The sequence below is a fragment of the Cololabis saira genome, chromosome 4 (assembly GCF_033807715.1).
Source record: "Cololabis saira isolate AMF1-May2022 chromosome 4, fColSai1.1, whole genome shotgun sequence".
NCBI lineage: Eukaryota > Metazoa > Chordata > Actinopteri > Beloniformes > Belonidae > Cololabis > Cololabis saira.
The window spans coordinates 50557971-50581038 of NC_084590.1; the positions used below are offsets into that span (position 1 = coordinate 50557971).

A 23068-nucleotide genomic window follows, 5' to 3' on the forward strand; every position below is an offset into this window, starting at 1 on the left:
GCTAAAATGAAATGGGATACAAATGTAACGATACAACAATACAAATGTAACAATATAATAATACAAATTTAACAATATAACAATACAAACGTACCGATATAACAATACAAACGTAACAATACAAACTTGACGATATAATAATACAAACGTAACGATGGATCATGGATAGAAGTTGTAAGTTACGTCGCATGTTATCGGTAGAGGAAAAGAAAAGACTTTGTTCCTGTTATTACAGTCTATTGCCGCACAAAGCTTAGACATTTTTAACACTAACGCTTTACTGATGGACTATTGTCTGTTCATGTCAAAACAATACAACGTACAACACTAGATACAGTACAACGTTTTTTTTTTATCTGCTCCCTTAATGTCTGATATCAACTCAGTACAAGATCATCGGATCAGTCTAATATATCCGTCTTGTGATGTCATGTGACCTGCTGTGAATCTGTTTCAGGACTCATCGGGTTCCCAGGAATGGAGGGAGAGCCAGGTACGTTACCGTCGTCGTCCCTGTGAATCGTCCGTCTCCATCTCCCCGTGTCCTTTTCTTCTCTCAAACCCACTAACTTTATTTCCTCTTTCACCACATCCACAAACCTGCTGATGTTGCTACAGGATTAAATGAGAGGAAAGTGTCAACTGGGTTGGGGTTAGGTTTTTTGGGTTAACCTGTTTCTACAACTCTGCACGTCTCACTTGTTCCTTCTCCTCCATCCTTCAGGGATCCTCTCCCTCTCTTCACTCTGTCATCAGGACCGTCTCTCCACTCTTCGTCCTCTTCAATGTCCTCTTCAATGTCCTCTTCAATGTCCTCTTCAATGTCCTCTTCAATGTCCTCTTCAATGTCCTCTTCAATGTCCTCTTCAATGTCCTCTTCAATGTCCTCTTCAATGTCCTCTTCAATGTCCTCTTCAATGTCCTCTTCAATGTCCTCTCCAGTCTCACTGATCTTTGCCGGCTCCTGGTCCACAACAGTCTCCTCTTCTGCTCTTCGTTCTCTTTCGTTTTCCTCATTCATCAACTTTTCAAAGTTCTCTCTCCATCCTCTCCATCTCTGTCTCTCTGGCTCTCCAACCGGTAAAAGTCATGTTCCTCCTCTTTAGCAGCAGGTTTCATTGAGGTTGTTGGTCATTCTCTTCTGCACAGCTTTCTGGAGGTCCCACCGCAGGATTTCGACTGGGTCATTCCAAAACCTTGGTGTCATCATTCTGATGTAGATTTGCTGCTAGGTTTCCTGTCACATGACCCAATCAAGGTTTAACTGTCTGACAGACTCACATTTATCTCTAGATAGGGGTGTAACGATACACTAATCTCACCATACGATAACGATACACGATATTGAGATCACGATAACGATACGATATTATAGCAGTATTTTTTTAACGACCTTGAATGAGGAACATATGACTGGAAAAAATTGGTCTTTTATTTGAAAGACACAAAATACAAAACAATGCTGTGCGTTTGCACTATTGTTACAGTTTGTAATGCTTTATAACTGTTTAAGTTTTAAAGAGAAAGCCAGGCCAACCATTTTCCACAAACTGAACTAAAAGTAAATGTCAGGTTTGCATTATGATCTTCAGTTTCATACAAGTACAAATATTTAGACACAAACTGAATAGTTTCTCTCATGTATGACTTTAGTTTTTAGTTTTAGTACTAAAATTAAGTAAATAAATAAAAGTAAATAAATACATACAATTTTACATCATAAAAAATATTGATTCATGCTCACCTTATAAGTGTAAGAGGAGATTTATTTTTGTTAAGAAGGTTATTTCATTATATTATAAATATATTCTTTATATTCTGATGTAAATCAGGGACTAGTTTATCTGTAGTGATTAGTCTGTTTTAGATTGTGCGGAGTGATACGCCACAGTACGGCACTAGGTGTTGTGTTGATGTTCTAAAATCCTACACTGTTGAGGGACATTAAAGTACACTGGAACTCAGCAGAAGTTTCCCCGTGTTTATCCTACTCACCACCCCAAAAAGGTTTAATTTAATAAGGTTTAACTCTACACCAGCCTTACATCAGTAAAAGGTTTAATTTAATAAGGTAAGGCTTAACTCTACACCAGCCTTACATCAGTAAAAGTTCAGAGCTCAAAACCTGCAAGAGTCCCGTGATCGGGACCAAAACGGTACTAGTTTCTTCTAAGCGGAGGAAGATTTTGGTCCGCGGGGTCGAGGCGCGGTCGTTACTAGTCAACACAATAGATTAATATTAATCCAATCCAATTAATCCAATATCAGATACAGTTTGTCACCTCCACGACACGTTTCGTGACGTTTTTGTATCGCAAAATTTCGTGGCACGATATATTGTTACTCCCCTATCTCTAGAGGACTCTGGTCTGCAGAGGAGTTTGTTCGGATGCAGTTTCGTAATCCTCAGTCGTTGCTATTTAGACAGAACATGTTTTGGACTCGTCAGGAATCAACAATCTCTCTAACCACGTTTTTTTGTTCCTCTGTCGTCATTTGAAGAAACTAAATAAAGTCTGTTCTTTGGTTCTGAAGGCGTGGGTCGCATTGGTCCATCCGGTCCTCAGGGACCACCTGGGACGTCTGGATTCAGAGGAGAACCAGGAGACCCCGGACCTTATATCGTTGGGCCCCCGGGTTTAAATGGAGTGCCAGGAAGTCAAGGGGCTAATGGAGAGCCTGGAGAACCTGGAATTCCAAGTAATGTTAAAGTTTTATCAGATCTGGTGTCCCACAGGGAGTCATCGTAGGGCCTCTGCCTTTCATCATTAAAGAGGCTAAAGAAGGGAAGATTTACTTTTTAACTTTTTTCTTTGTTGCTGTCAGACTTTGTGGAGGGAGGAATCGGTTTTCCAGGAGCTAAAGGTGTCAGAGGTCTGACGGGACTGGCCGGATTCATAGGGGACGTCGGACAGAAGGGTGAGTGAGTGAAAATAATTTAAGGTGGTAATATGTGATGCCATGTCTGAGACCTGAGACCTGAGACTGTCAGTATGACCGCTCAAAAACTCAGAGATGCACTTTCGACATCTCTGAATTCAGCTGAACTCGGCCTTAGTTTAGTGTTTCAGCATCAGAAATCAGATTCCAGTGGAAGACTCCACTACGTTGACGGAATCACAAGATTCTGACAAATCTTTGAGCTTTCTTCATTGGCCTGATAAATCAGAAACAAGTCATGTCGGCTCTCGTCGGCCATTTCTGTTGGCCAAAGGAGAAGATACAACCAGACGTACCCAGCGGTCATCTCTGAGCCATCCAGTCTTTCCTTTGATTAGTTTTGATTAGAATAATATGAGGTCATTTAACTTCTTCCTGATTCTATTGGCTGTGGAGACTCCACAGAGCTGTCAATCATTCAAATCCATCAAAACGCCTGAGATTGGTAGGGTTAGGGACCCATCACTCCTGAGATTGGTAGGGTTAGGGAACCATCACTCCTGAGATTGGTAGGGTTAGGGAACCATCACTCCTGAGATTGGTAGGGTTAGGGAACCATCACTCCTGAGATTGGTAGGGTTAGGGAACCATCACTCCTGAGATTGGTAGGGTTAGGGAACCATCACTCCTGAGATTGGTAGGGTTAGGGAACCATCACTCCTGAGAATTGGTAGGGTTAGGGAACCATCACTCCTGAGATTGGTAGGGTTAGGGAACCATCACTCCTGAGATATGTCCTTGTACAAGCACCTTCAGCTCAGCACATACTTAAAACGTCAGCCTGAGAAACCTCAGGGTTTTACTGAAGAGAAAGAAAAGAGACGGTTAAAACGAGGAGATTGGTGATGGATGGATGATTCATGATGGGTGGGTGGAGGATTTGGTTGTATTTTACTACGTAATTTGACACATTGGATCTTTTTAAACGTAAACTATGTGTCCTGATGTTTTTATTTCATTTCCCAGGCGATAAGGGCGAGATGTGCTTCGTTTGCTCCGTTATCGCCGGTCCTCCTGGATCCCCGGGAGAACGAGGAGAGCCCGGTATAACCGGCTCTCGAGGTAAGAAGCAAATCACCCCTGTGAGCGTCCGCATCTGTCTCCATGAGAAGATCATCGATTATTATCATTGATTATTGATACTGATGACCCAGAGTTAGCTCATGTCTCCGGGACGTTTCTACTTCCAGGTGAGACTGGATTTCTGGGTGAAAAAGGGAGCAGAGGCATCAAAGGTATCCTGGGACCAGCCGGTCAACGGGTGAGTTCAGCTCTTGAAATAAGTGTCTGGAGGTAGAAACAGGGAAATATTTACCTGTTTCAAGATCTGATATCACTTTAGATAAAAGCAAATAAACAACAGTGAGAATCAGAGTCAAAGCAGAACAAGGAACGAAGGAGTTGGAGAAAACTGACCAGAAAAACAACCAATGGGACGAGGTTTCTTTATTCTTACGCCGTGTCTGTTTGTCTTCAGGGTCCCTTTGGTCTTCCGGGTGTCCCGGGGCCCCCGGGGCCCGCTGGAGAACCAGGTATCATGCGCAGGCTGGGACAGAAGGGTGAGGAAGGGGATCAGGGGGAGTCGGGAGCCCCAGGACTCGAGGGGAGAGAAGGACGTCCCGGACTCGGGGGACCTAAAGGAGTCCCGGGGGAGAAGGGGGATCCGGTGAGTACCTGTGTAGTACCTGCTGAGTACCTGTGCAGTACCTGCTGAGTACCTGCTGAGTACCTGTAGTACCTGTGTAGTACCTGCTGAGTACCTGTAGTACCTGTGTAGTACCTGCTGAGTACCTGTGTAGTACCTGTGTAGTACCTGCTGAGTACCTGCTGAGTACCTGTGTAGTACCTGTGTAGTACCTGCTGAGTACCTGTGTAGTACCTGCTGAGTACCTGCTCAGTACCTGTGTAGTACCTGCTGAGTACCTGTGTAGTACCTGTGTAGTACCTGCTGAGTACCTGTGTAGTACCTGTGTAGTACCTGCTGAGTACCTGCTGAGTACCTGCTGAGTACCTGTGTAGTACCTGTGTAGTACCTGCTGAGTACCTGTGTAGTACCTGCTGAGTACCTGTGTAGTACCTGCTGAGTACCTGCTGAGTACCTGCTGAGTACCTGTGTAGTACCTGTGTAGTACCTGTGTAGTACCTGCTGAGTACCTGCTGAGTACCTGTGTAGTACCTGCTGAGTACCTGTGTAGTACCTGTGTAGTACCTGCTGAGTACCTGTGTAGTACCTGTGTAGTACCTGTGTAGTACCTGCTGAGTACCTGCTGAGTACCTGTGTAGTTCCTGTGTAGTACCTGCTGAGTACCTGGTCCCATCGTCCCGTGTTCGGTTCTTTTTTTTTCTGCATATATATTGGTTAGTTGGTAAAAACCTAAGGCATATACGCATTTTTAAAATATAATATATATCATATATATTTATTTTATTAATATATATATATATAGTTATATTTGAAGGGGAGGGGGGGTAAAGGTTTCTTTTCTTTTACCTTGTCTGCATATATATTAATTGTTAAAGGAGCCGTCTGTAAGAAATGGCCAAAACTGGTACTGCAGTCACTTTCCAAATATTGTTGAGCGGCGTGTACCCTCCCCCTCCTCCCCCCGACCAGAGGTTGCCAGGTAGGCTGCAGAATGCAGCAGGAACGTAGGCTGCCATGGCTGCCATAATTAGAGCCGAGCTGGCAACCCGGATGCCGAAACAATACTGACTTGGTGATTGGGAGATAGGTGGAGGGTGGAGCTTCAGAAACAATACTGACTTGGTGATTGGGAGATAGGTGGAGGGTGGAGCTTCAGAAACAATACTGACTTGGTGATTGGGAGATAGGTGGAGGGTGGAGCTTCAGAAACAATACTGACTTGGTGATTGGGAGATAGGTGGAGGGTGGAGCTTCAGAAACAATACTGACTTGGTGATTGGGAGATAGGTGGAGGGTGGAGCTTCAGAAACAATACTGACTTGGTGATTGGGAGATAGGTGGAGGGTGGAGTTTCAGAAACAATACTGACTTGGTGATTGGGAGATAGGTGGAGGATGGAGCTTCAGAAACAATACTGACTTGGTGATTGGGAGATAGGTGGAGGGTGGAGTTTCAGAAACAATACTGACTTGGTGATTGGGAGATAGGTGGAGGGTGGAGCTTCAACATAAACATCAGTTGAGGGCTGCAACTCCTCTTTTTAAACTGGAATATCCTGGCTTGAGTGCTGTTGTCAGTGACATAAGTATTTGAAATGAACATGATTTTTAAATGTCTGTTGACATATCGGGGTCATTTTATGATTCGTTTTATTATTGCTCTTACATACAGCTCCTTTAATTGTTAATACCAAGTTGGTAAAAACCTAAGGCATATATTGTACATATCCATTCTTGTTCGGTTCTGACCAGGAGGGGAATCATTCAGGGGCTTTGCTTAATCCATATGGAATTAGGGCGGGGAGAATTGATGCATTGATTTTTAGATATTTTTACTGTTAGGTTTAAAACAACATTACATAAATTCATAATGAGAAAAGACACAGAGACTACCTTGGAATGGGTTTTAGCGAACTCCTGCAGGAGGGGGGAGAGCAGAGGAGTGCAGGGCAACTGCCCTCATTGAGAACTCCTGAGCTTCCCCAAGATCCTCCCTCTAGAAGATGCTTTTATTAAGAAACTTTGACAGGAATTGATCATATGAGGACAATGCATAGTAAACAGTAGACAGTAGACATTGGGTAGTGGACAATGGGTGGAAGTGATAACGTATGATTGAGTCCTGACATTACAGTGGTGACCTGTCACAGGACAGTTCAAAACCTAGTAGATCAGGAAGTGGCTGATGTGGCTTCTGTTAGCCACTCATGTGACAGTTTCACAATGACAAAACAAGTTCAAAGGTTGATTTACCTCACATTTCCCTACTCTTGTCAATTTGAAACTTCAACTAAAATCCGTCCATTAGGCTTAGAATAATAGCCTCATAAATATTTAAGGTCAAACATTTAAAAAAAAGCTAGGGCTTATCGCGTAATTATATGTCAAGGGAGAGGCGAAAACCCGATTATATGGGGCAAAAATTCCTCTCCGACCCTCCTAGTGAGCAATCACTCTGGCCAAGACACATAAAAGCTTAAAACATTTCACAGTAAATAAAATGAAACAATCTATACTCCAGTGTTATCATAAACAGGTTGTCCTCATTTAGAGTTCGATGGAGTTGTTGGCAATACTGGACTAACTTCCTTAGTCCAGTGGATGGTTGGATGGTTCTTTGGATCATTGCACTTAGACACAGAATGATACACTCAGAACCGTACAAGGACAGTAATAATCGAAATCATAATCTAGCCATTATGTCAGTCCAGGGGCCGGAAGTCAGGCAGGACCCAAAAGTGGTCTCCTGCTGAGCGTCTGTCTTCTGACACAACTTTGGCCAACTGACGTAATTCGGCTATAGCTTTGGTAACATTAGCTTCAGCACCAGTTTATGAACGTACATCAGTGTAATCATATTACAACACAGCAATGCAAGTAAAGAGTTTAAGGAACAATTCCTAACATGTCAGCATGAGTCCTTAGTGGAAAAGTTTCTTCCATCTCTCGGAGCTCCTCTCCAGTCTGTTGTCGCAAGTCAGTTTGGGCTAGTCATCTTCAGGCTAGCTTTCACTGCAACTGGTGGACGCATGTAGATCGTTCAGCCATCTTTACTGCTGTCGGTGTCCTGATCTAGACCACAAAGGGGCCATCCTGACGGGGTGATGACCATGTTTTTCGTCTCACCAATCAGGATCTGGATCTGGTTTCAGCAGTTCCTGCTTAGAAGAGAGAGAGAGAGAGCAGAAACCAGCAGCCCACAAGAACTTTTGAACATTCTCATGTACATTCCGACTAATGGCCGTCATTCAGGCCATGGCTTTCCTGAGCCTTAATTTACCAGGCCATTAGTTCACTCCAAGAACGAAATCCATATGAACAACTTCAAATGGATAGGTCCTTTCACGACACTGACCTCTCTTAGGCCTCATATTGCCTTGCATATTGTATCTGCAACATGTCGGAAAGACCCTACAAAAATTTTTAAAAGGGTATTTAGTATTTAATTCTTTGTGTACTATACTATTCATCCCTCCTGTTTGAGCTATGGGACTTCCCATGGCTCAATTTATCCACCAGGGGGAACAGATTCTTTGGAAGGCCCGGTCTGCTTCGCACCACACAGAGGCCTTCTGAAGTTACAGCAGCACCTTCATTTAGCCAAATGCGTTTCTCTTTTTGCAAGAGCATTGTTTCGAATGTCAACAGGGGATAGAGGGGGGTCAGGGCTGTCTGAGTCCTGACTCCTCCCCAGATAAGTGGTTTTCCCACTTCTTGACCTATGCACCCTGGCAAGTCGGCAAGTTTGACTTAATGATTCTCTAGGGTAGGTTATCTCTACGTCCCAGAGAGATCCCCCAGATCCCCTTAGATTAGAAGGGGGCAAAACCTGTTAAATTCTGTCTCCTATCTCAAGGACCACAGAACTCTCCTATTTCAAAATGTTCTCATTGCAATCCAAGTGGGTTATGGTTTAATGAAAGTAACACCACACAAAAACTGTCAGTGCAGCAACTCTCCTGTAATGTAAAAAGTAGTCTTCAGTGAACTTATATATATATAAACAATAAGTCATTGTCACAAAACGTTGGACTGAAAGGAAGCATTCTATCAAATAATGCCTTCTCAACTGTTGTTGAGCTCTATTGTAGCACGCCCAAAAGGAATACCAGAAAATTGTCTCCAGATTAATCATATAGTCTTCAGGAGATACTTAATCTTCTGTTTGCATGCTGTAATGCAAATGCATGCTTTTCTATGAAGACTTATAGAAGTCTTAAGAAAATTGTGGGATAAATTCCGATGTGTAAACTAAGCAGACAAAAACCCACTGAACTTTAAACACAAACTTCAGATCATCTGCATGTGGGTTTTGTGTATTAGTGCATATGTGGAAATTACTTCTCCTCAAACTACACTAAGCAAACTCAATTGGTGCATTTCAGATGAACTCACAACCTAAATGGTAGCAACACTGATCACAAATGTACACATTTTCAGTGTGAATAGGCTAGTATGCACTCAGAGTTCTTCTTTTCTAAAAAGATTGTTCAACGGGTTTGTTTCTTCTCCACACACTCCTTTCCGTGTAAAATGTCACTGACTGACATGCAAATGACAATAGACTCATGAACACGCCTCACTCCACTGTATCCAAAACACAGCGGCGCCCATTTTACGGGACAAAACTAGGGCTGAAACGATTCATCGAATAATTCGAGTAATTCGATTATAAAAGATGATCGAGGAATTTTCTCTGCCTCGAGGAATCGTTTAATTTCACCATCTCAAAGCCTCGTATTAGATGGCACTGATGCACCAGACTGATACCGAGGGCCTTCACCATCAGCCGAACCTGACAATTTACCCTCTTGAATTAAGCTTAGCTTTCTATGCTGCCATTCATGTTTTTTGCTTTAACAACAAAAGTTCCTTTTGTTGCTAAAAACTCAAAACAGTATCTGCAGAAACTGAAGAACGAGTCCCCACACCAGGTTTAAGAATTCCTTTCTCCAACAAAACTGCCTTCACACTGACTTTAACAGACTCCTTTAATTTTCTATCTGCTACTTCAAGCTCATACTTCTCAGCAATTAGCAGCAACTGGTCCTTAGTACACTGATCTAATAGTGCTGCTGACGACGAATCAACAAACTCATCCACTACAGATGCCATGCTACACTATCTACACAAAGTGACAAAGAAAAAATAAATAAATCAATACTTTAAGTGTTGGAACCACAAACAAAGCCTGGGGGAAAAATAAACAAGGAAAAAAGGTAAACCCAAAAGTAAAGAACCAAAAGGAGATGGAGATTCCGGCCAAAAAGAACAAAAGAGGGGTAAGCACAGGGCCAGCCCGCAATGGGCCGTCGGACCATGCACTTTCCCCACTAAAGAAAAACCAGGTAAATCTATAACCTTAAACAAAACCGATAACAGGACTACCGGCAATCTCCAACTCAAACTAAAATAAGAAAACTCTGCCAATATGGACAGAGGAAAACACACCTTCCCCAAGACCAGTCTCAAAGTTCCAACCCTCACCTTATTTATTGCAACCAAAGCATTACAAACCACAAAAACAAAACTTAAGGACAAATGCTTTCCTACTCCCAAACTCCACCGACCAAAAACCTCCTTCAAAACTGAAAATCAGGGAGAGAAGAATCACATGTGGAACTCCCAACACTGGCACCTAACTAATTGGCTTCAACAGGTGCTACCAATAAGCCACTCTGAAACCAAATGACTTCAAATAAAACTACGGCCAAACTAAAATTCCTAACAGGAACACAAACCATATGCCAGCATCAAAAACCAATAGTCAGACCAAAGGACGAGCCACCATTTTGTCACACACCGGGCCAGTTAGTGACAAAGAGGGAGTCCACACATGAGTCACCAAATTCAAAAATGTAATTTATTAAAGTAAAAATTAAATCAAAACAAACCAAAAGTATATGTAGGTTTAAATGTAGAGTGTCAGTCATGTATGCTGTGTGTGGGTGAATGAAGTATGCTGAGTGCAAGTATTGTGCAGGAGGAAAGAATACTTAGTTCCCCATTGGCAGGTGGAAACCCAGAACCAGCCCCTAGATACCCTGGCTCCCACACACACACACACACACACACACAGGTGAGGCCAATTGGGCTGACGACCTGCCACAACTTCCAACCAGGAAGCCGAATGGCCAATCAGGAGGGAGAGGGGCAGGCCGTCACAGGCCCCGACTACATTAAATGGAACACAACGCGCTGACGCTGCGCCCAAAATAGATCCATGCCTGTGCCTACATCCATGCGCTGCGCACGTTAAAGGGGGAAGAGAGAGGCGGCGGGCATGTTTGGTTTTTATAACATGCCATGGTCAGGCACTCTGTAATGGCCCTGACGGGAGACACATGTAGCTCAGCGTTTAACTTTTATTTTCAATCCACGCTATATTCTTCTGGTCTCTTCTCCCATGTTCCCCCTCTAAAGCCAAAATCATTGTCCCGCATTAAATCGACCCAGAGCCTACGCCGCAGCCTACGCCGCTCTCTGGCGAGGGCAGAGAGCGCCGGTCGGGCTGGCGGTGCTGCGCTGCCATGCAGGCTCTTTTGCCACGGCTACGCAGCGACGCGCCCCATTTTACGTTGTTGTAACGTGGAACCATAAATCAGCCCTTACCCGGTACATAAACCTCTGTTCCCGCTACAGTTTTAATTAAAAGAAAAGGCAGAAAATGCCAGACAAATAAAAACGTAATAAAGCTAAACTGGGTAGTTTACAATTTCAGCTCTGTAATCATTCATGGATAAAACAAGTAGCGCTGGTGCCTAATGTGCTCCAATACAGCAGGTCTCATAATTTTATTTTGAACACTGCCAATACTCTCACTTAAAACTTAACTAGAACATAAAATTAGCTTGACACAAATGAAAGTTCAATTGAAACACGTGGAAAAAACACCCAACCTTTTAAGTTATGTGTGACACCAGGGGCCCGTTTCACAAAGCAGGTTTAGTGAGAACTCTGAGTCTGTTAACCCTGAAATGAGGGAAACTCTGAGTTTTCCGTTTCACAAAGGGAGGTAACTCAAACCAGAGAAAGAGAGGTAACTCTAGCCTGTTTCACAAAGAGAGGTAACTTAAGCTCTCGGTCAGTTACCGTAGTAACAGACGCTCTGAATCTAACCTGGTCGGGACCAGGTTTATTTCAGCGAACCTGGAGTTTCTCTCTGTCTCCTCCCTCAGTGGCGTCAATTCAGCCAATGGGTCTTTACGGTCTTTACGCAATACACATCCGTTTTCTGCACCACGGACAGCAAGCGGCAGAGTATTAGAGAGTAGAAAAGGCGTATCTGACAAACGCAACGTATTTTATTCACTATGTCAGTGCAACAATATCACAGGGACATCCCAGTTTAACTTCAAACAGTTAAAGTCCAAATGCAAAAAGGAGAGGGAGAGTAAAAAAAAGTCAAATATTTCCCTTAAACAGATGTATAAGAGGATTTATATCTTACTTTGAGATGAACTTGCATAATTAATCCATCAGTGGCTAACAGCCTCGTTAATATATTCTGGACCCATCACTTGCCTTCTTTCTTTTTTTTTTATTGCGTGGTTGTCTGCTTCATTTTAATTTTTGTAAGTTAGTAACACTGCAGAGCGCACTTTTTTTTAACTTTATTTAAAACTTTATTTAAAAGTTCCAATTACAGTCAGAACATTGACCGTGGACAGTCAGGCATCAAGGAATTAAATAAACAAATACAGTATGAGACATAAAGTGGATGAAGTGCATAAGTCATTACATAAGTAACATAAATATAATAAAATAAATCAATTTAAATACAAAGAAAGAAAATGGCAGGACATATATTATATCTGCAGAGCGCACTTAAAACGAGATTGATAGCGACCACTGTCGTCAGGGACGCTGGGACATTTCAAGATATGAGGGGGGGGGGGTACAAGTGTTGGGATAGATAATACCTACTGAAATCCATCATGTTGTTCTGATATGCATTTGTAGTTATTTTATATGTATGAAGTAATAGAATGCATCAATACAAATAGATACAGAGTAATTCCATAAATGTATTTAAAAAAAAACATTTACATTCTCCCCTGAAGCCGAGGTGTGGCAGCTGCCGTACCCAATTGACGGCCCTGATCTAATTGACAATAAAATTTCATTTTTTTTTTTCAAAATATGCTCTCATACTCGCCATATGCACGTATTAAAGCTTCTAACTCCAGTGGCGTGAAGTATGTGGATCTTCAGATGCAAACTAACGTTTCCTCAAAGGGATTTTGTAAATTGAAAAGATAAATAAAGTTAAAAAGAAAAAAAAGAAAATGTATGTCGCTCTTTTGTGTCGCCGGTTGCCATGGTGAATCCTTGTATCAGCGATCTACTGATGCTGGCTTTTTATTTCCCTCACGCTCGCGCTTAACTCCCGGTGAAACTACTTAGAGTTGAGTAAATTACCTCAAATCCGCTGTTCTGGAACCGAAAACTCAGAGTTTCCGATCTCAGAGTAGATCAACTAAGAGTTCAGGATTAGACTCAGTGTTTGTTGAACCTGCTTTGTGAAACGGACCCCAGGTGCAATGGCATTTCTAGGTTAGAAACAAGGATCTTCAACATCAACAAGGTCTTCAAATGCACAGCCATGAACCCACTGTACCACATAACTTAGTCTTAGTGATGTCAACTAACATCTAACATCTTATGTATATTTAGAATTTTTCTTTAACTAAACAAAAATATGTTTTATCCGATTACTCGATTAATCAATGGAATTTTCAGTAGAATACTTGATTACAAAAATATTCCATAGCTGCAGGCCTAGATCAGTATCAGTATGTGACTTCAAGACAGACAAAGTAAAGACAAATTATTGATTTGTTTCACACTCCTGTCACAGTCACCTTTCCATACGATTAAAACATACATAGACCAAAAACAGTATTACAAAAGTGATCTGCAATCATTCAACAGTGAATTAACCCCATTTGACAATTCTACATCACTACACCTTCATTCAGGGCTTAGAATGATAGAAAACTATATTACTCAATTTCTCTGCCTCCTCAAGAGGGGAGTTTCTCACTTGAAACACTAAACAAAACACCCTCTGAAGCTCTTGTGTTTTCCAGCAGACAAAAAGTCTCCTTTGCAGACACAGATCCAAATACAGTTATTTGTATCATTTTAACAAACATTTCCCCATAGAAAATTTAACACTCACCAGTCTCCAAATGAGAAGACACTCCCTCTGGATCCACCAAGCCTCATCCCATGCAGCTTCTCGTAGCACTTCTTACACAAACAATCTGATCTGCAGCTGATTACACACTCTGCTGTAGCCGTTTATACACATAGACACAGAGCTGCAGCTTGTCACGACCTTTGGACTGCTGCAACATTTTGCAGCAGGCTCTCTCATCCACTTCCCAATTTCCCATCAAATCACATTTCTTATACCATTCTTTTTCACAACTTTCATAATTTTATTCTTTTTCTCTTGCTTGCATTTTGAACATTTTGATCAGTTTTTGCTTTTAGCCTTAAATTAATTGATTTTCAATCTTTTAAAGTTCCTGTATATTATTTTGCACAATATTTTTTCACTAGCTTTTATTTCCTAGTTTGTAGGGACGTCTCCCATATTAAGCATCTTTTAGAAATTATTTTAGGCATAAGTTTCCGTTTAACCACGCATCTGCTATTTTAGCCAGCTATTTTTCTTAACTTTAAGTTTCTTTTAGCTCATAAGTTTCCCTTTTTGACAGTTTAGCACTGATCTTTTCAGTGAACAATTGAAACTTGACTTCACAATTTTAGAAACCACAACATTGTCCATAAACAGTTTCAGTCATGAACATTAAACAAGAACATTAGACAAAACACACATTGGCCAAAACAAACATACACAAAAAACCTAAAACCCCATTCCAAATAGAAACCTCCTCTCGTTGGGTCCCCAGACCCGTGGGTGTTGGTGAAGTCCATGACTTCTCCACAGTGGTCCCAGACCACAGGCTAACCCCTTTAGCCCCATAACCCCATCTTTTAAAGCAACATATTTAAATACCCTAGGTATTTATCGAGAGTGAGAGGAGCATTTCTTACCCAGTCTCAGATGCCCTCCCTGGCTCGAGGAACCCCGTCACCGGGCATCGTCCTGACGCCTCAGATGTTGGGGTCTCGGGTTTCGGTCACCAAAAATGTTAGGTTTAAAACAACATTACATAAATTCATAATGAGAAAAGACACAGAGACTACCTTGGAATGAGTTTTTAGCGCACTCCTGCAGGAGGGGGGAGAGCAGAGGAGTGCAGGGCAACTGCCCTCATTGAGAACTCCTGAGCTTCCCCAAGATCCTCCCTCTAGAAGATGCTTTTATTAAGAAACTTTGACAGGAATTGATCATATGAGGACAATGCATAGTAAACAGTAGACAGTAGACATTGGGTAGTGGACAATGGGTGGAAGTGATAACGTATGATTGAGTCCTGACATTACAGTGGTGACCTGTCACAGGACAGTTCAAAACCTAGTAGATCAGGAAGCGGCTGATGTGGCTTCTGTTAGCCACTCATGTGACAGTTTCACAATGACAAAACAAGTTCAAAGGTTGATTTACCTCACATTTACCCCCCCTCCCCCCCCCCCCCCTACTGGTTCCTAAAGGATTCTCTCTGTGTTTTTTTTCCCAGGGTCCTCTGGGGCAGAAAGGAGACATGGGTCCCCTGGGCGTCACCGGGCCCCGGGGCCTGGAGGGACAAGGGGGCCCGCTGGGGCCGACCGGGATCGGAGCCCCGGGCCCTCAGGGGCCTCCGGGGGACATGGGGTTCCTGGGAGAACCGGGAGAAGCCGGAGTTCCAGGTGAGATCTTGGAAGACGGGTCGGGACTGGAGTCAGGACTGCAGGAAGGGTTCTGACCCGGAACTAAGAGTTCTGACCCAGAACTAACAGTTCGTCTGTCTCTCAGGGGAGAAAGGAGCTCCAGGAGGGTTCAGTTCCTTCCCAGGGGATCCAGGCCAGAAAGGAGAGAAAGGTTCTCCAGGAACTCCCGGACCTCGAGGTGAGAGACCTGGACTCTTCTGTTTCTGCTCTTTTTTTCTGACCAATATTGTCAACAAAGGACATGGACTGCGTTTCCATGCATCAATACTGTTGTGCAACTCAGGTAGCTAAGCTGGTCAGTTATCGAAGGCTAATGATAATTCTATTAAAGAATTATTAATAATTATTAAAGTTGACTATTTATCAAATTGAATTACCAAAATGATAATAATTCTCGTAGGGGCACCACCCCGGGGCCTTAAGCCAGGGAAAAATGATAACTAAACAGCAGAAAATCAGTCTCATATGATTAGGATTATCCTGCAGAACAGCAAATCTTACTATCACTTACAGAATAACAATTGAAGGAGTGAGATCCGAACACTAGGCTCTGCTTAAACAATCAGTTTGTGACCAAATCTTGTATGAAATAACAACAACCACTCATTAAAAATCAATCAGAATTTATTTACATACGGGTATCAAAAAGATGTATATAAATACCCAATAAATCCCAATGGCACACTACGTATTATAAAACCATTAATTAACTAGAAAAACAACAATCAATAAAAATGAAATGAAAGTTAAATGCATGGAATGAAAAAAAAAGAAATCAAAGCAATAATAAAGATGATACAGAACCTCTACAGTTCAAACGTGGCTGCAGTGTTTAAAGAAGCCGGGGCTCCTGTTGTATTTAAAGATGGCGGAACCCTCTTTAAGCCACGTGCAAATCTAGACCGGATGTTACTCCCAGTGTTTTAAACGTGACTACGGCAGAAAACAGCGCTTTAAAACATGAATGACTAGCAGAAAGTGGTGACTACAAATTAATGACAACCGTCATGATGATAATGTAATCTCAGCTCTGAACACAGATTTAGCTCTGTAACACTCCCAGTTAAACTCATACACCCAGGTCTCAAAACCTGACGCCTCCTCGGGTCTCCGGGTGCCGATCAGGGGTTCCTGCCGGGTCTTTAGTCGGAGTCCGATCCAAGAGGTCTCCCGCCTCTCCCGCTCCTCCTCCTGACTCTGGAATCAAAAGAGGACGGTGGTGCAGCGTGCAGCAGCCGGTGCAGCCAAAGATCCAGCTGCTCAGGATGGAAGGTTGATCGGAAGAGAGCAAAAGGGAAGAGAGAGACGCAGCGCGCGGTCTGCGCCATGGATCCTCGCTGATCCTCCGGCCGGACCGGCTGGCGCACGCCGCGGATCTCTCCTCTTACCGCCCCTTTTGGGGGGGGAAGGTCGTGGTCCCTTTGGCCCGGAGCCAAAAAGACGTGCTGACCCACCAGTTGATGAAAGGAAAAAGAGAAAGATGAAGGAGCAGCGCGGCGTTTTGATCCTACGCGCGCTGCAGTGACATCATCGGGGCCTCGTTGCGATTGGATGCGCGCCGCTTGTAGGCGCCGCCCCCCCCACGCAAGGCATGCTGGGGGTTGTAGTTCCTGGCCAGGCTGCCATTTTTGGAGGCACATTACAGCCGATTTCCAGCTGAGCAGTTTCAAAGTTGAATATACACATTCAAAAAATGTTCATACATTTATAAGTTCAGAGTTCACATGGGCATATGGGCGACGCCCAACAAATACCCCTTTTAAAACCTGAATATTAGCAATAACCCGGTTTTGCATGGCCATGTAAACACCAATAACCCCTTTGAATAACCGGAATTTGGTCATATTCCTGTTTTAAAAACCCGAATATGACCCCTGGGTTACTCCTTTTAAAACCCGAATATTGGGTCATGTAAACACCAAACGGAATATCCCCATCAAACGGAACAGGAATTTGTTTTCTGCACATGCTCTGTTCACAAGGAATCCTGGTCTTTTGAGTCCAGGAAGTTCTTATAAACACGGAGAAACACAAGACCAGGAGGAGACTAATCACTTCATAAATGTAATGAAGGATATGAACATTTCTGCATTTGTAGACGGTAGAAAGTACCGGGATAGAAGATTTACAAGAAGGTGAGAGAAAAGTTGAAGCAGCATTTGTTTTGAATTTGGATACAGGAAGAAGAAGCGGAAATGACGGGAATTGTGTCATCACGTTCTTCATGCGTCGCTGGTTTGATCCAGATATCCTGAATGATTAATTACCATGTAAACTGAATATTCCCAATGTTTCAGTAACCGGAATATTAGCAATAACCTGAGTTTTGACTGCATGTAAACGTAGTCACTCTCTAATTCCTAATTCCTACAAATTGATTTGTATTCTAAAGATCTTTTGGTATTTTTTTGTTTTTGCCCAAAAAAGGAATGTTTTGTTGGACACCAGAATTACTGGTGCCATGTTTTTGCTTTTAAATATGTTTAAGAATGAAATGTCAAGAAAAAAGCCAAAAAGGTGAGATTAATGTTACAGTACAACTTTGAGAAAAAAAGCGAAACGTTGACAAAAAAGTCGAAATTTCGACTTTATTCACGAAATTGTATTTCAACATTAATCTCGACTTTTCAACTTTTTTCTCTCATTTCAACTACAACAATAAAAAAAAAAAGTTCCCCTCTCAAATGTTTTTTCTCCTGCATGGCCCTAATACTCGTACGATTTGTCCTGGGGAGTTCAGTTCATTATTTAAAGATAATTGGCTCCATCTAGCGTTGTGATGGGTATAATGTGTAGACCCCGAATGGAAGACGACGCCCACTTTTTCAGTCTGATTTCAATGCAGAAAACACCGTCTTATATTCAGGCCGATACGGTAACAGTTTCTCCCTTCAGCATCGGCTAATAAATGTTGTGTCCAGGTGGAACTGTTAATAAATGTTGTTTCCAGGTGGAACTGTTAATAAATGTTGTTTCCAGGTGGAACTGTTAATGGCCGGGTTTCCCAGATGTGACCCTTCTTAAGGATTTAAGAAGGCTCTTAAGAAGGGTTCAACTAAGAAGGGGCCCTAAGATGCTACCTAACACACTAATTCCCTGCTGCCTGTGCGTTATATGTGTTATAATGAAAAACTAAGATGATAAATATACTTTAATGACCCTTTTTCATGATGAAAACAAGACTGCAACTAAATAAGAAGTAGTCTTGATAAGAGAATAATGAGGAAATGTATTGTTTTTTTTAAATGTGAAAGATGGACGAAAGGACAAATTAACTTAACGATGAGCATAGGACCACATTGTATCCTCCTGACTAGTAAAACAGTATCCTTCACCTCAAAAAAATATTCTGAAGTTTATTTAGCCTTCTTTGTTCACTAAGAAGGCTGTAAAGAGCGGGTCAGCAGCATCTTACATTTCCTTCCTAATGAAAGAGCTTCTTAAGCTAAGAGCGACTCTGGGAACCGCGTTCTTTCACAGGCTCCTTAAGAAGGTTTGAAAGAAGCCTTTTGCTGTAAAGAGCTTCTTAACTGATCTGGGAAACCCGGCCAATAAATGTTTCCAGGTGAAACTGTTAATAAATGTTGTTTCCAGGTGGAACTGTTAATAAATGTTGTTTCCAGGGGGAACTGTTAATAAATGTTGTTTCCAGGTGGAACTGTTAATGAATGTTGTTTCCAGGTGGAACTGTTAATAAATGTTGTTTCCAGGTGGAACTGTTAATGAATGTTGTTTCCAGGGGGAACGGGACCTCCGGGGGTCCAGGGACTCTTCGGTCCACGGGGACAGAGAGGGGATAACGGTTTCTCTGTCCAGGGAGCTCCAGGATTTCCAGGGATTAAAGGTCAGTTTGATTCAGTCTGCAGGTTTTCAGGGACTGATTCCAGAAGTAACACGTTTATTTCCGTCTCCAGGAGCGCGGGGCCCCCCAGGTTACCGAGGTTTATCCAGCTACGGCATCAAGGGACGAGGAGGCCCGTCGGGCCCCCCGGGGAACTCTGGACAAAAGGTGACGCCCACTCAGGAACTCCTGTTTGACACGGGAGCTCCAAGCCTAAAATTAATAACAATATTCACACCGCACTAATTTGGGACTGCAAGGGATCAGTGGAGAGCCAGGGAGTCCAAAATGTTTCTCAAATTAGACGATGATAAAACAGAAATGATTAGGGCCCGAGCACTGACAGTGCGAAGGCCCTATTGTATCTGGAGGAATTGTTTTTCTTCCGATGAAAGGAGGGCCTTTTTTCCCCCTAAACGTGCCCCAAAAGTCACCAAATTTTGCACCAAGCCAGGCCTGGTGATAAATGTGATATTTAATGGTTTGCATTAATGGGCGTGGCAAAATGGCTCAACAGCGCCCCCTAGAAAACTTTGTGCCTCAAGCCCCACAATACGGTTTGACGGTACACACCTGTATCATGTCGCAACTTAAAGAAAAGTCTCTTGGCTCCATGGCCCAAACCCAACAGGAAGTCGGTAATTTTGAATTAATCTAATCTAAGTAATTTTGGCGCAATTTATGCTATTTCTTCTGCCGTTTCTTCGCCTGAACCATAACGTGCACCCAGGTGTGTTTTACATCAAAATGTGCGTCTCCATCCTGCGACAACGCGCTTTACTTTTCTCAGTCAAAAGCGTTACCGTGGCGACGCTAGACGCCAAAAAGCGCGCCCCACCCTTCATCTGATTGGTCCATATTTGATAGTTCCTACTTTCTCCCATAGCTTTTGAATGGTTTGATATAGAGAGTGCGGTTTCATCGGACTTAGTTTTGAGTCCTTGAACATAATTGGTGCAAATTAGCCCCGCCCCTTCTTCTGATTGGTCGATATTTGATAGTTCCTATTTTCTGCAATAAACTTTGAATGGTTTGACATAGAGTCATGGTGGTGTCATTGGACTCAGTTTTGAGTCCTTGACCTTTATTGGTGAAAATTGCACACGCGACGGCCCGTTCATCGCTGCTTGCAGCTTTAATTATTATTATTATTATTATTATTATTATTATTATTATTATTATTATTATTATTATTATTATTAACATAGCATTAGCTCAGAACCAGCTGCAGCCTTGTTGGTTCCTCCTGTTCGCCAGTTTCCAACCGAGAGGTCCTGGTCCTAAACCTGTGGAGTTGCAGAGGGGTTTGTCCGGTTTTTCCGGTTTTTCCGGTTTGTCCGTTTTTTCCGGTTTGTCCGGTTTTTTCAGTTTGTCCGGTTTGTCCGGTTTGTCCGGTTGTGTCGACTCAGTCTCTGGTGTGCTGATGATGCTGGTTTCCGTGGTTACAGGGGGAAAGGGGGACGGGTTTCCCAGGCCTGCAGGGCCAATCAGGACCCCAGGGAGAAGACGGCTCCGTGGGACTCCAGGGAGATCCTGGACCCCAAGGACCCCCTGGAGGGCCAGGACCCACGGGACCAGACGGCCTGCTGGGACCTGAAGGTACAAGAGTCCACAAGAGTCCTTTACCTTGGTGCTCAACTTGAGATTCAGTCACGTTTGGTCCATAAATATGGAGGTAGATTTGTTTCTTAATTATTCAATCAAAAAAAGATTGCTTCAATCAAAAGATATATTTAAAAAAAATCACTTCAATCAAAAAAATGATTTCAATCAAAGAAAAAGTCGTGTTGTTTTGTGTTTGGGCCCTATTATTATGGGTAGGACATTTGTGTCTTTATCATTTAATCAAAAAAGAAGTTGCTTCAAAAAGAAAGAAATATTGTCAATAAAAAAAAAACTTTTTCAATCAAAGAAAAAAAGTGTTTGAATGCAAAAAAATATTTGAGAAAAATTGCATTTTGGATCGAAAATATTTTTTTCGATTTGAAGTGAACACACTTTTTTTCTTTGATTGAAAAACATTTTTTTGATTGAAGTGATTTTTTTTTAAATTGAAAATATATTTTTTGATTGAAGCAATCTTTTATTTGATTGAATAATTAAGAAACAAATCTACCTCCATACCATAAACTACGGTGGCTGAGACCAGCCATTGCTGACAATTCAAGAAGCGCTGCAAATAAAAGAAATGCTGTAAATAAAAACAAACGCCGCTGCAATTAAAAGAAATGCTGCAAATATAAAGAAACCCCGCTGCAAATAAAAAACAACGACGCAAATAAAAAAGCCACAATGGAAGTGAATTACCGGGGACTGTTTTTGCTGATGCACCGGTGTTGCACATTAAAAATTACACGTGGCGACGTTAAACAATAACCTTTTCACTTATTTTCTTGTTCGTTGTTCTTCTTATTCCTCGCTCTTCTTATTTCTTCCTTTTCACTTACGCCCTCTTCATCTTCTTCTTCTCCTCTCACGTAAAAAACACCGGTGCATCAGCAAAAATAGTCCCCGGTAATTCACTTCCGTTGTGGCTTTTTTATTTGCGTAATTTTTTTTTTATTTGCAGCGGCTTTTCTTTATATCTCTCGGCCACCGTAATAAACGACCAGATTCTGCCACATAAACCAACACGTTGTCTTTATCAGGTCGTAGCGGTCTGGACGGGATTCCTGGTCCGGTTGGTCCGGTCGGACCATGTTTGTCGGGTTCCCCAGGAGCCCCCGGAGAGCAAGGAGGTCCAGGCATCATCGGATTCACAGGTAGGGTTTCCCCCTTTCAGAAATAGAAATAAGCGATGCCCCGATTTCAGCAGCGCAGGAGCCAAAAAAAGCCCCAAAACTTCTAAACTGCATAAAAATTAGTTTATTTTATATGAAAAAACAAAATGCTTTGATTTAGAGTTTAAAGTGCTTTAATAGCATTGGACTTGCATGACTGTACAGACAGACAACCATGCTAGCAACTGAAATAGCCTCCTATGCTATGTATGTCCACATCAGCCCAGATGTAAAATATAGATACAGGTGAAGGTCGGAACATTAGAATATGGTGTAAAAGTTAATTTATTTAAATAATTCAACTTAAAAGGTGAAACTAATATATTACCTAGTCTTATTACATGCAAAGCAAGATATGTTAAACCTTTATTTGTTATAATTTTGATGATGGAATTGTTTATTGATTTCATAAAATATTCTCTAATTTTTTTTTTATTTGGGGTTTTCATAAACTGTGAGCCATAATCACCAAAATTATAACAAATAAAGGCTTGAAATATCTCACTTTGAATGTAGTGGGGAAATAATATATTTGTTTCACCTTTAGTTGAATTTACTACGACTGAAGTTTTACAATATATTCAAATTTTCCGACCTTCACCTGTAGATTATGACATCAATAAATAAGAGCATAATATGTGTCCGTATTTGTTCAATACGGAACGCAACATTTTTTCTCAAATAAAGGACAATTCCGTATTTTACGGGACGGGTAGCAACCTTATCCACAGGTGCCGGATCTTGGAACCAATCAGACGTCTCTGTTGTCTTCTTTATTCTTTATTTCATTCATTAAAAGAAAAACAAAACAGTTCAATATAATTACAACAAATCTCTTTCCTCGAATGAAAGGGAACAGAAAGAAGACTAAGCTTATTTTATCTGTCCCTTTTTCTTAAGAAATCACATTTCAATTAATGCAATAAATAAATTTAAAAAAAACAACAAATTACGCAATTAACAAACACTTTCCAATAAACGTAAAATAAACACAATTAGCATGTAGGGTAACTAGCAT

At 41.9% G+C, this 23068-nt stretch overlaps 1 protein-coding gene across 2 annotated transcripts in view; it reads left to right on the forward strand.

The window, feature by feature from the left end:
* col4a3 (collagen, type IV, alpha 3) overlaps positions 1–23068 on the forward strand; it is a 97554-nt gene that overhangs the window by 41651 nt on the left and 32835 nt on the right. For both annotated transcript variants that reach the window (XR_009782514.1, XM_061720046.1), the window contains exons 20-31: positions 458–493; positions 2536–2700; positions 2827–2919; positions 3907–4002; positions 4131–4201; positions 4418–4606; positions 15240–15408; positions 15515–15607; positions 19169–19273; positions 19344–19438; positions 20719–20869; positions 21919–22032. Coding sequence is in view for 1 of the 2 variants with exons in the window: in XM_061720046.1 (XP_061576030.1) it covers positions 458–493; positions 2536–2700; positions 2827–2919; positions 3907–4002; positions 4131–4201; positions 4418–4606; positions 15240–15408; positions 15515–15607; positions 19169–19273; positions 19344–19438; positions 20719–20869; positions 21919–22032 (1377 nt within the window). In the remaining variant the exon portion in view is untranslated. The remainder of the gene's footprint in view (positions 1–457; positions 494–2535; positions 2701–2826; positions 2920–3906; positions 4003–4130; positions 4202–4417; positions 4607–15239; positions 15409–15514; positions 15608–19168; positions 19274–19343; positions 19439–20718; positions 20870–21918; positions 22033–23068) is intronic.